Consider the following 12744-nt stretch of genomic DNA (forward strand, 5'->3'; position numbering starts at 1 on the left):
CTGAGACTCACAATCTAAAGAGTTCCATTCCTCTAGAAATACAAGTATTTGGCAAAGAGTAGACATTTGGCATGACATTTGTTTCTCCAGCCCATGCCATTATAGTTATTTTTTATTTAAGACAGTACTGAGAATAAAATGATAGCTATAACACAATGCCACATAACTAAATAAATAATACTGTGCTGTAATTACATATCCAGTCTGTTTTTCTATGAGGAAGTCAGACATCAACAAGCTTCTTGTGAAATTATAATTTCATGTTTGGCACAAAATAAACAATGAATCAAAATTATTTATATAAAAAAAGAAAGAAGGGCTGGAAAGATGATAGTTCAGTGGTTAAGGATCCTGTCTGCAAAGCTTAATGACATGGCTTCAATTCCCCAGCACCCACTTAAAGTCAGATGCACAAAGTGGCTCATGCATCTGAAGTTTGTTTGTAGTGGCTGGAGGTCCGAGCATGCCCATTTTCTCTCTCTCTCTCGCTCACTCGCTCTTTTTCTGTGTAAATAAATAAATAAAATATTTATTTTTAAAAAAAAGAATGAAAAAAGAGGAATCATTCTGGCTACAGTTTGCTTTTTAAAAAAAAAATGTTTATTTTTTATTTATTTATTTGAGAGTGACAGAGAGAGAAAGAGGCAGATAGAAAGAGAGAGAGAGAGAGAATGGGCATGCCAGGGCCTCCAGCCATTGCAAACAAACTCCAGATGCATTTGCCCCCTTGTGCATCTGGCTAACATGGGTCCTGGGGAATTAAGCCTGGACCCGGGATCCTTAGGCTTCACAGGCAAGCGCTTAACCGCTAGCCATCTCTCCAGCCCTACAGTTTGCTTTTTAATACCAGTCAGTTGAAGAGACCAGAGACCTATAGAGAAAGTTTCATATTTTTGTTATAGAACTCTGAAGAGAAGGGTTGTCCCATGATACTTCTGTGATGAAAATATTCCAATTTTGTGTTTTCCAATATGCCACTCAGAGGCCAAACTTAGATTACTTTTGGTTGAGACAGGGTCTCTCTATGTAGCCCAGTCTGCCTTGAACTAATGAGAGTTGTGGTAGTTTGAATGTGTGTCCCCAATTGACTCAGGTGCTAAAGTTAAACTTATAACTTGGATCTCTAGCCACCTGGCTGGAGGAGGCTGCCACTGGGGACAGATCCCCAGACCTAAGGTGCCACTGGGGGTGGATCTGAATTCTATCCCAAAGGTACACAGAAATGTTTGTGCTCTTGGGGAAAGGGGTGGTTCTGCTTGCTACAGATAGGTAATGGCTACTTTCTAGTGTTTGCTGGCTACTGGTGGTTTCCCTCTCTGCTTGGATTTATGAATGGGAGCCAGCTTCTTCCACCATTGATGAAACAGCCCCTGGATCTGTAAGCCTGAAATGAATCCCTTCCTCCTATCACACTACATGTTTTTATATTTGTCCCAGCAATGTGGACTTGAAAGCTTCTGTTTCAGTCCCCTGAGAACTATGATTAAAAATGCATACAACCACATCTGGTTCACAAGTAAGTGGCTCTTAATCACTTGCAATGTAACTAATACAGCTAAAGAACTGAATTTTTAATATTTTTAGTTGTTAATTTCAATTATTATAAAGTAAAACTTGACCATAGGTGGCTGTTGGCTACTATACTAGATACTATATTATACTATACTATACTATTATGTTACATTATATATACTATATTATATATTAGATAGCCAGCCAAAAAATTAAAGAAAAATATTAAGTCAGATGCAATGAAAATACACAGTATGAGAACTGAGTGAGTATTATGGGGACCTAAGTGCAAATCAAAGGTTCTTTTGGTTTCTACTGGGATATATTTATCACATCAGTGGTGTCATATAATGAAAATCCAATTATAGAGGAGAGATCAATAAATAAGCAAGAGGAAGGCGAATGAACTTTCAATAGAAAATATATAGACATCAGTAAAAATTGTTAAAATAACTAAAGGCTAAAATGAATATAGTCTGGCAAAAGTTTAGTCAAGCAAGCAACATGATAACAATCTATACATCATTATACATGCATATTATTTATGGATTGATATGTTATATTAATTTGTAGGAGGATAAGTCTCTGATTCTTTGTTTAAAAAATGGTAGTGTTGTATGTGACAAATGATGAAATGTTAAGTTCTGAGGTTGATGAAGAAAGTCTTGGAAAAACAAGCTTCAGAAAATATCCCACTCTTGAAATAGAGTTGGAGTCCAGTTGAGGGGCTACATTCTACTCTGCTCTATTGCTGTCACACAGTCATCTCTGTGCTTACCTTCCCTGTGAATTTATCTAGGGAGGAAAAGTGATCGATTTACAGAGTTGGCCCCTTTACTTGACACTGGATTCTGGGGCAAGGTCATAGACCCTTGAGAATTTAGATACTGTGGATTTATCCACTGAAACTCAACTGCCTCTGAAATATTTAGAGAACACAATTTCTATGTTTTCAAACTCAAAGGTCTAACCATGAATCATGGGAGCCCTACATCATCCTTCAGGGAACTTTAGTGATTAGCTGGTCTTCCATAGCTGATATCCCTGCTTCCCTACACAGCACATGGTTCTCAGTTCTATAAGATAATGAACAGCTCCCACAGCATCCTTGATGTCTACATGTGATAGATTCCTCATTGGTGCTAGCACTATTCTACGCATTTGATTCTTATCTAACCTTCACTGCTGTAAATGGGTGTTCCTAAAAACTGAGTATCCTTATATCCTCCCTGTATATAGTAGATTAGGAAATTTGCCTAAATTATAGCTGGTGGATTGGGAATTCAATTAAGGCAATTAATCACACAGTTTATTGTCCTACTAAATTCCTTGCCTTGTACTTAATAATGCCTTTCTGTTAGAAATTCTTTTCTGTAATTGTCCCATATGTAGTCTGACTTTCATTAAAGCAATCTTTCATCCAGACATGGAAATGATTTGGGAAGGTACAATATAGTTGGGTTGGTCAATCAAGATATATTGTTTTTGTTTTTGTTACTGTTTTTGAGGCAAAGCCTCACTGTAACCCAAGTTGACCTGGAATTCACTGTGTAATCTTGAACTCACAGCAATCCTCCTACTTCAGCTTCTCGCGTGCTAGGATTAAAGGCATGTACCACTTACACCTGGCTTCAAGGTATATCTTTTTACATCTAAGTACATTCACAATTTGTGTTTCTTCCACAGGAAGGGAATATAGGTCTGAAAACCAGAAATGGATATATTAATATATGTTCTGACTAATGAAGAAATTAAGAAAAACAAAGGAAAAATCTTGTTTTAATCATATCACCTTTAGCTATCTCTATTAACCTATTTTAAACACAGCATGCAGCATAGCTGACCTAAGAGCAGATCTGCTGACCTAACTAGCCAGGCCAAGCCCACAGTGCAACAAAGATGGAACCAGCTTCACACTCAGCATAGATGAGACAAGAAGCCATCCCAAAAGGTAACAGGGCCATTTTACACAGGGACAATACCTACCCCAGAGCCAGATATATAGGCCTGCATTGCAAGTGCTAACTGCACCTTCCATGTCAGGGCAGGTTGCTAAATAATAATCCCAGAGAGGGAAAGATTTTGAAATCTAGCCCACCAAGACAAAAATACTGATGTGTTAGATTTGACTGATCTACTTTTAGTTTGCTTTGTCATTCTTCAGTAAGTTGTGCTTGGGGGTTGAATTTGTCACTTTTGATATTTCTTGATCTATAGCCCCCCTTTTTTCTTCTGTCTTTCTTGGGGGCAGGGTCTCTCTGTGGCCCAGGAAGATGTGGAACCCATTGCAACTCAGGAATCTCTCGCTCTCAGTTGACAGGATTAAGGATGTGAGCCAACATGCCCAGCCAGTTTAAGGCATTTGGCTTTGTTAATTTACATGTTTGTTGTAATCCCCACTTATACATAAATACTCCATGCTGGTTTTGTTTGTGTGTGTACATTGCTGAGCTAGATTTTAGAATTGCACTGTATTTTTCTCTACCCAGCCTACTGTTGAAATCATTCTACAACTTTTTCTACCCACAACTTGTTTATTTTCTGTCTCTTTTCAACCCCTTATCCACACCCTTTCCTCATTTCCCCCTCCTTATTCTCCATAACAACAATCTTCCATAGACTCAACTTCTAATAGCTGTGGAAACTAACAGTACTCTACTTCCCTCTGCCAGCTACCTGACCCATCTTTTTTCAAAGTTAATATTAGTCCTTACATTATTCCACCTCTAAGTCACCAAAGCCTAGTGTAACTCTACCAACCTATTTTAACCAGCAGACAAAAGACTACTAAAAATCATAATCCTAAAATACTGTTAGGAGATAAAAAAATATCATTAGTAAATTGAGAATAGCTTAATTTCTTAAGAGTTATAAATCCCTTTTAAAATCTGGTTCTCATTTGCAATTTATAGAACAATATTTTTACAGACTTTGAAGTGTAGAGCATGAAATAGGCTCCAAGTCCAGATACCATAAATTGTGGTATACTGTGCATTAAAATTTACAAGTATAAGCTGAGCATAGTGGCACACAACTTTAATCCCAGCACTCAGGAGGCAGAGGTAGGAGGATTGCCTTGAGTTCAAGGCCACCCTGAGACTTCGTACTGAATTCCAGGTCAGTCTGGGCTAGAGCGAGATCCTACCTCGAAACACCAATAAATAAATAAATAAATAAATAAAATACAAGGTACAAAGGTAATTAAAGGATGGAAAGCCCTTGAGAAAAGCAACAAACAGACAGGGATCATTATAAATTGTCATATATGTCCGTTTTCTTTTTTTAAGAAGTGAGGTTTCCCTCTAGACCAGGGTGATCTAAAACTCATTTTGTACCTGAGGGTGGGCTCAAACTCACTGTGATCCTCTTACCTTGGCCTCTATAGTACTGGATAGTAATGGATAGTATAGATATTGAGCCACTACTCCTGGCTATTTCAGAAATTTATTTATTTTTTGAGTATTTTTAAAATACCTTTGCACGCAGAGAGAACAGAGAGGGGGAGGAGATAGTGTGCAGACTACAGCCTCTTGCTGCTGCAAATGAACTTGAGTTTCATATGCCCCTTTGTGCATCTGCCTTTATGTGGGTACTGGGTAATCAGATTTGGGCTGGCAGGCTTTGCAAGCAAGCACCTTTAACCTCAGAGCCATCTCCCCAGCTCCTGATTGTTATATATGTCTTCGGATAACTAGAAGGCAATTGTGAGCTGAGGAAATATACTTAATAGGACTGCATTTTTTAAGTCTTCCGTTGAGTTCCAAAGATTGGCATATAGAGTAACACCAGATATTATTAATTATAGAAAATTTATTATATAAGGCTATCTATTAATTCTACCAGTCCTATGATTCAAATATTAATCAAAATGTACTTACTACCAAGTACTCTGTTCATCAGATCACTTTTTTTTTTTATTTTGTTTTTCAAGGTAGGGTCTCACTCTAGTCCAGGCTGACCTGGAATTCACTATGCAGTCTCAGGGTGGCCTCAAACTCACAGTGATCCTCCTACCTCTATCTCCTGAGTACTTTGATTAAAGGCATGCACCAACACTCCTGCTCATCGGTTCACTTTTTGCTAAGGAGCTGTCAACAGTGTTATGTGGGGTAATGCAAACTAGTAATAAGTTGACTAAACAGAGTCTGCCACATTTTTGGAGGAGGTACAAAGGAAAGCAGCCAGAATAAGAATGATAAAACTTCATTAGGAATCTACAATAATGACTTTGTACAGTACATATGAAGCAGAGTCCAAGGGATTCCCATGATAACAGATATTTTAATAAGTAATAATTTTGTGCCAAGCACTAAAACCTTCACTTAATTTATTTTGTTTAAGAACACAACTATCCAGAAGAATTGGAGAGTTCAACTCCTAGTTAAGAGATTAAGAAACTGAAATAGCTTTATCAAATTTGGCAAGTTGGCCAAAGTAGTAACATAATTCATGAGAAGTCAAGCTGGGCCAAAGCTTTTAGTCTTGACCATGGTGCTCCCTTATGGAGGACATTTCTGCAGTGTGTTAAGTCCTTGCAAACTTCAAATTCTGTGATTCTATGCATGACATCCTTTTTTTTTCTATTCATATTCTATCTAAAGGCATTCATATCAAACATATGTCTTAAAGTGAAATTTCAAGGTGAAAATTGTTAATGGCAATTTTTAACACAGTATTTCAGTCATTTATCAAAGAGAGTAGATAAAGCATGTGTTTAATGGAGAAAAGGGCTTTCTATAACAAGTAATGTATTCCTTACCATTTGGAGCAAAAGGAGCTGGTGACCCCAGACTACTTTCAATAAGCTGAAAAATAAAAGGCTTCTTATGCCCAAGGTCATCACCAGCACCTTACATATATATATGTGTGTGTGTGTGTGTGTGTGTGTGTGTGTGTATGTATATGTATATGTATACACATACATATGTATATATATATAAACCTATATGTGTGTATATATATAAACCTGTATATATATATATGTGTGTGTGTGTGTGTGTGTGTGTGTGTATATGAGCTACAACATAATTTATCATTGTTTTTGAAGACTCATTGAATAATCCATATTAATAGGAGTTTAGAGAGTATAAATATGGACTATTTAAAAAAACAAAACTATTTATTCATTAGCTAGATGATAAACATACCACCCACAGACTGGAAAAGCTAATAATTGCCCTCTAATTGTATAATTATGTAATTACAATGTTGTAAATGTTTGTTTATACACTGTCAGAGTTCTCTCACTAATCTTATCATTAGTCAGACTTTGGACTTTTGCCACCATGTATCCATGTATACAGTGTACATGCCAAACTGTTAGAACAATATATTTTTACAACCGGTGGCTAAAGTGCTCAGTATTCAAATCAGAAACTTACCACATCCTTAGGAGGGGGTTCAACTTCCTTTTTGATCTTTTTACCCATCCTGGGGAAAAATGCAAAAAAATGACTACGGTGTCATTTGTACATTCCAAATCTCTTAGTTATCTATGTTCTTCAAAGGATGTATATTTTCTACTTTATATTTTTACCTAATAAAAAATGCAAGAATCCAGGTGTTGTGGTGGTGCATACCTTTAATCCCAGCACTCTCTCTATATACACTCTCTATATATGTATGTATATGTATAGAGAGAGTATATATATATATATTCTCTCTATATATGTATATATATGTCACTATATATACATACATGCAGATACATATATCTAAATATATAGTTATATATGTGTGTGTGTGTGTGTGTGTGTGTGTGTGTGTGTGTATGTGTATAATTCTAGACAGATGGCATTGCAGTTAAGGCACTTCCTTCTGAAACCTAAGGACCCACGTTCAATTACCCAGTACCCACATAAACCAGATGCACAAGGTGGCGTATGTATACAAAGTTTGTTTGCAGTGGTTGAAGGCCATGGAATGCCCATTTTCTCTCTATCTACCTTTTTCATTCTCTATCTCCAGTAAATAAATAAATAAAAATAACATATTTTTAACAAAAAGGAAATTGTCAAAGTCTCAAGAGAAATTGGGATATAGAAAATCCCTGGAGAGAGACTGCAATGTCAAGTTTAGTTCATCACTTGTCAAAAGTCAAAAGCAACTCCTCGCATTAGAGACAGTCAGCAGAATTTATTTCACGCATTAAAAAGTCACATGCTCAAAAAATTCTTAGAGTTCTGAAAAACATCTAATGTCAAGCTACATAAGGGTATTGAGAAATTGGGTAGGCTGACCCCATAATGGGCTACCTTACACTTTATCCAATATATTGAAGTGCTAAAATAAGACTCCATTCCCCTTTAAATATAATTTTCATAATAAAAATTGCTTTTGAATTTTCTCAACAATTAGTTTATGTACTTGTAAATTTTTGTAAAGTGAGAAACTTGTTTTAAAATGTAATGCCATATATTAGTCAATGTATTTTTAGATCTCAAATATCATTTTTATACACTTGAAAAGTACATGGGCCCTTGACCTTGTGTGGAAGACACACAGAAACAATTCTGAACAAATTAGAAGGTAAGTTATCCTTTATTTAATCACTAGGGGATAAAAATGAGTTTATAGGTCTTAATAACAAATTACAAATTATAGGAAGTTATTTTATTTATAAAAATTTCCTTTTTTTTTTTTTAATTTGAGAGTGACAGACACAGAGAGAAAGACAGATAGAGGGAGAGAGAGAGAGAATGGGCGCGCCAGGGCTTCCAGCCTCTGCAAACGAACTCCAGACGCGTGCGCCCCCTTGTGCATCTGGCTAACGTGGGACCTGGGGAACCGAGCCTCAAACCGGGGTCCTTAGGCTTCCCAGGAAAGCGCTTAACTGCTACGCCATCTCTCCAGCCCAAGATTTCCTTTTTGTTGCCTAGGCAGTAGATAGGAGTGTTTGTTACATAAATACAAGGATGTGAGTTCAATCCCCAGCAGTTATGCATGGCCACACACACCTATAACCTGTGGTTACAGAGCAGGAACAAGTGGATATAAGACAATTACTGGAGCTTTCTAGTCAGCCAAACTAACCAAAAATGGTGGCTCCACATCCAGAGAAAGACTCCATCTCAAGGAAACAACAGAGCTGGAGAGACTGTTCAGTGGTTAGGGGGCTTGCCTACAAAGCCTAATGATCTGAGTTTGATTCCCTAGTACCCATATAAAGCCAGAAGCCTAAAGTGGTGCATGCATCTGGAGTTTGTTTGCAGCAGCTGGAGGCCCTGGCATGCCCATTCTCTCTGTCTCCTCTCCTCTCCTCTTCTCTTCTCTTCTCTTCTCTTCTCTTCTCTTCTCTTCTCTTCTCTTCTCTTCTCTTCTCTTCTCTTCTCTTCTCTTCTCTCTTCTCTCTCTTCCCTCCCTCTCTCTCTCTCTCTCTCTCTCTCTCTCTCTCTCTCTCTCTCTCTCTCTCTCTCTCTCTCTCTCCCTTTGCAAATAAATAAATAAAAATATAGCACCAAACAAAATAGTAAAAATACAAAATAGGGATAGTGGAGAACATACAGTGTTCTCCTCTGGCCTCTGCACATAGGGACAAGGGGCACACACATATGCATTCACCATATATAGACACTCCAAATACACATCACACCACACACAGACAATATACTACACACACACACAATGCACACTATACTCACATGCAAATAATTCCATCTGAATAATATTTAGGAAGCAAAAAGTTATATCTGCACCCAGTTTTAAGTCATGTGAGTTTCTGTATCAAGTATCAGGCTAGTGTTTTAAAGTAATTGTATAATTAAGAGTGCAGAGGATTAGTTATGTAGTGGGAAGTGGCTACATTCACTACTATGTTGGGTATGATAGTTGGGGGGTGAGGGGTAAACAACTCTATAGGCCAGAAGTGGTAAGCCACAAAGCCTTTTTTTTTTTTTTTTTTTGAAAGGCAAGTATTTCATTCTAGAGTATTTAGAAAACAAAGAATAGTAAAATGAATAAAATAAAAACCACCAAAGATAAACTCAACTAGATCAGTACTACATCAGTATAGCTCCTTTTTGTGTGGGCATGCTAGTGTGATTTTAGCATCTTACCTCAACTTCTATTTCCCAATTTCCATTCTGGGACCATTTTCCTACTAAAGACTTGGTGGACAAGTTCATGACACCTCAGTCCATTTATCCTATAGTCATTGCCAATGGAGCAACGTATCATTTCAATAATGCTTTAGAATCCATAATTTACCTAATCTCTTCAAAGTTTCTGGAATTGTGGCCAGGCATAGTGGTGGCACATACCTTTCATCCCAGCACTCATGAGGCAGAGATAGGAGGATTGTTGTGAGTTCGAGGTCAGCCTAGGACTACAGAGTGAGATCCAGGTCAGTCTGCACTAGAGTGAAACCTACTTCAAAAAATAAGGTTTTGGAATTATAGGCAAGACTTTGATGAATATGCTTGGACAAAACTTTTACCCATATCCCCGACTGTTCCTTTAGGATGAATTTGCAGGAATGAATAACTGGGTGAATAAGTACCAAGTTCAGGACACTGGGTATGAAAATGAGTTGGCTTTAAATTTTTATACTTTGGGCACATTCCCTATACTCCCTCTGTTTGTTTTATTGGTCACATACTTCCTCGCACAAGTTCAACCTACAAGCGAAAACGTTTTCCAAGGTGACTGGCTTTGAGCAGACTTAAAAGGGAAGAAGAGGGCTAGACCCACTTCTTTAGTCGTGCGCGTCCCTCTTGGAGCCTCAGTTTTGTCTTGTCATGTGTTAAAATCGAAATGGCCGTGATGCTTAGGAAACCCACTGGGCAGAGCCAGTCCCTCAAAGGTGCTCTCTCAGTGGTTCCCGCAGCCCCCACCCACCCAGGGCCTCCTAATTACCGAAGCTTACCCAGCCCTAGGCAGCAGGCCGGTCTTTACCTGTACGGAGTCTCTCAGCAGCGCCGCCCACAGCAAACTGCTCTGGCCGCGCAAGCCGGCTGTTGCCCTTGGTTGCTAAGCGACGCCGCTCTGCGCCTGCGCGTTTCTGCCCAGGAATGGCGGCGGATTCATCGTGGCTGGAGGAGTCACAAACTGCTCTCCCCATACTAATCTTGGACCTCGAAACCTCGTTTTCCTCCCTTCTGTCTCTTTCGATATTCATCACAATCGCCAAAATACAGAAGATCCTGTTTGATTTCTGCCTCCCCTGACACAATAAGCAATTAAGACATGAGCTGACTCCTTCCCTCACTTGTTCACTCACTCGTCCTGACTGTCGACCCAATCCAGGTCATCACGTTTGGCCTTATACTGGATGAATTTTATTTCTCATTCCAGGTCTTTCTGTTATCACATACAGATCAGCCTTCCAGAAATCACTGTTTTGGGCTTATCTGATGAAGTGTCAGTGGCTTTCCAGGATAAACTAACACACTGCCCAGTACTAAAGGCTGAGTGCCCATCCCTATTTAATTCTTGCAGTCTCATTTCTTACTATCCCCATCATTCTCTACTTCTCTTGCACCCCATTTTCCCCATGCATTTTTCCTCTAAATTTTTGCTCTATTTCCTTGTGTCATTCCCCATAATTATTTAAGTACCTACTAGCTTGCATGCACTCCTGAAATTTTGTTTCTTTGTTTGTTTCTATTAACTAAGCATGGCTCAAATGCAATCATTATAAAAATAATCCTTGGTTCTTTATACCAATCTTCCACTTTCTCACCCCCAGTTGCAGGCACCTTCTCATTGCTGGGACAAATGCCCCAGTAGAAGCAGCTTATGGGTGGAAAGGGCTTATTTCAGACTTAAAATTTCCAGGGGAAGCTTCATCCATAGAGCAAAGAAAGAACTAAATACTAGGGCTCAAGCTAGCTTTGAACAAACAGTAAGCTAGACTCAAAGTCTGCCCCTGGTGGCACACCTTTACTGCGGGGCGGGGGGGGGGGGGGGGGCTCCCTTCACCTGCTGGAGACTAAGTAGGATGCTAAATCAAAAATCACTAAAATCACTGGGGTTGTAGGGCCGTATATGTTCAAACCACCACATCCACAGACCTGTGCAGACAGCATCTCATTGGTGTCTCAACTCTAACGTGCCAGGTGCTGCTTGCAGTCACTGCTTTCATCTATTTCTGTGTTCTCTTTGTATCTTGTAAATTATCGGAAGGCAACTTGATTCACATTTAACAACTTCTATATTTAAGTCTTTATGGCCAAATATTTGACATGATTTCTAACTTCTGGTTGCACCTTAACTAATGCTATCTTGAATATTCAGGCTCTTCCTCTCTTCCAGTGTTTTCTGCTAAGTATATAATCAAATGTCACTTGTGCCTCCTTACAAGAAAACAAACAAATCTTCCTTCAATGGTTGGTACTTTGCTTTTTCTTACTGTAATAAAATATCTGAGACAGTCAGCTTATAAAGAGAATAGATTTATTTTGGATCATGGTACTGGAGGTTCCATTCCTTGGACCTCTAACCAGAGCAGTACATCATGGAAGGAGTGTGTGGGAAAACAATGCCAAAAAGCCAGGCAGGAAGAGAGCTAGAGTCATACTGTCCTCTGTGAGGCACCCAAACTTGGGCCTTTAGGGAACACTTAAGCCACAGCACTCTCATATCTCCTTCTTGCTATCATTGTATTCACTTTTAGCTCCTGCTCATTACTTTCCAGAAGAGTAGCCCACATTAGATGGTTTCACAGTTTATTGCTCATTCAACTCTTCTTCTAAAAGACTATAGTCATGTATTTTTGTCCTATCACTAAAACTACCCAAATACATTGGATTTTTTTAATTATTATTATTATTATTATTATTATTATTTTTTTTTTTAGTTTTGGTCTTCTGTGATAGTTAATCTTGTCAACTTAATGGGATTTACACTGGCCATGGAAACATTTCTGGGTATGTCTGTGAGGGAATTTCTAGATTAGATTGAGATGGGAGGACCCACCCTAACTGGCAGAAGCTTCATCTCCTGAGCCAGGATTCTGGATGAATATGATCACCATAGTTCACAGCTTCTGGACTGCAGGTGACCAGCTTCATTATGCTTCTGCCACCATGACTTTCCCACCACAATAGATTGTACCCTTGACTGAGCCAAAAATAAACCCATCCTTAAGTTGTTTTTTTCACAAAACTGAGAAAAATACCTAATACATCCTTGCTGTGCATTAGCAGATAATCTTAATAACAATTCAATTTTTTGAAAGGTAAGTTAAGCAAGATTTATTATAGGAAATAAAGTAGAGCAGAAATCTCCCAAGTT

The 12744-nt window shown here is 38.4% G+C and overlaps 1 protein-coding gene across 3 annotated transcripts in view; it reads right to left on the minus strand.

Moving 5' to 3' along the window:
* The window catches only part of Armc3 (armadillo repeat containing 3), a 158224-nt gene extending 147760 nt beyond the window's left edge, over window positions 1–10464 (minus strand). For 2 of the 3 annotated variants that reach the window (XM_045135161.1, XM_045135160.1), the window contains exons 1-2: window positions 10405–10448; window positions 6894–6942 (exon numbers count right to left, since the gene is read on the minus strand). Coding sequence is in view for 1 of the 3 variants with exons in the window: in XM_012951147.2 (XP_012806601.2) it covers window positions 6894–6941 (48 nt within the window). In the remaining 2 variants the exon portion in view is untranslated. Of the gene's footprint in view, window positions 1–6893; window positions 6943–10404 lie in introns of all 3 variants that reach the window. The other variant, XM_012951147.2, reaches the window with a different exon arrangement.
* Between the last annotated feature and the right edge of the window lie 2280 nt (window positions 10465–12744).

The sequence above is a fragment of the Jaculus jaculus genome, chromosome 15 (assembly GCF_020740685.1).
Source record: "Jaculus jaculus isolate mJacJac1 chromosome 15, mJacJac1.mat.Y.cur, whole genome shotgun sequence".
Classification (NCBI taxonomy): Eukaryota; Metazoa; Chordata; class Mammalia; order Rodentia; family Dipodidae; genus Jaculus; species Jaculus jaculus.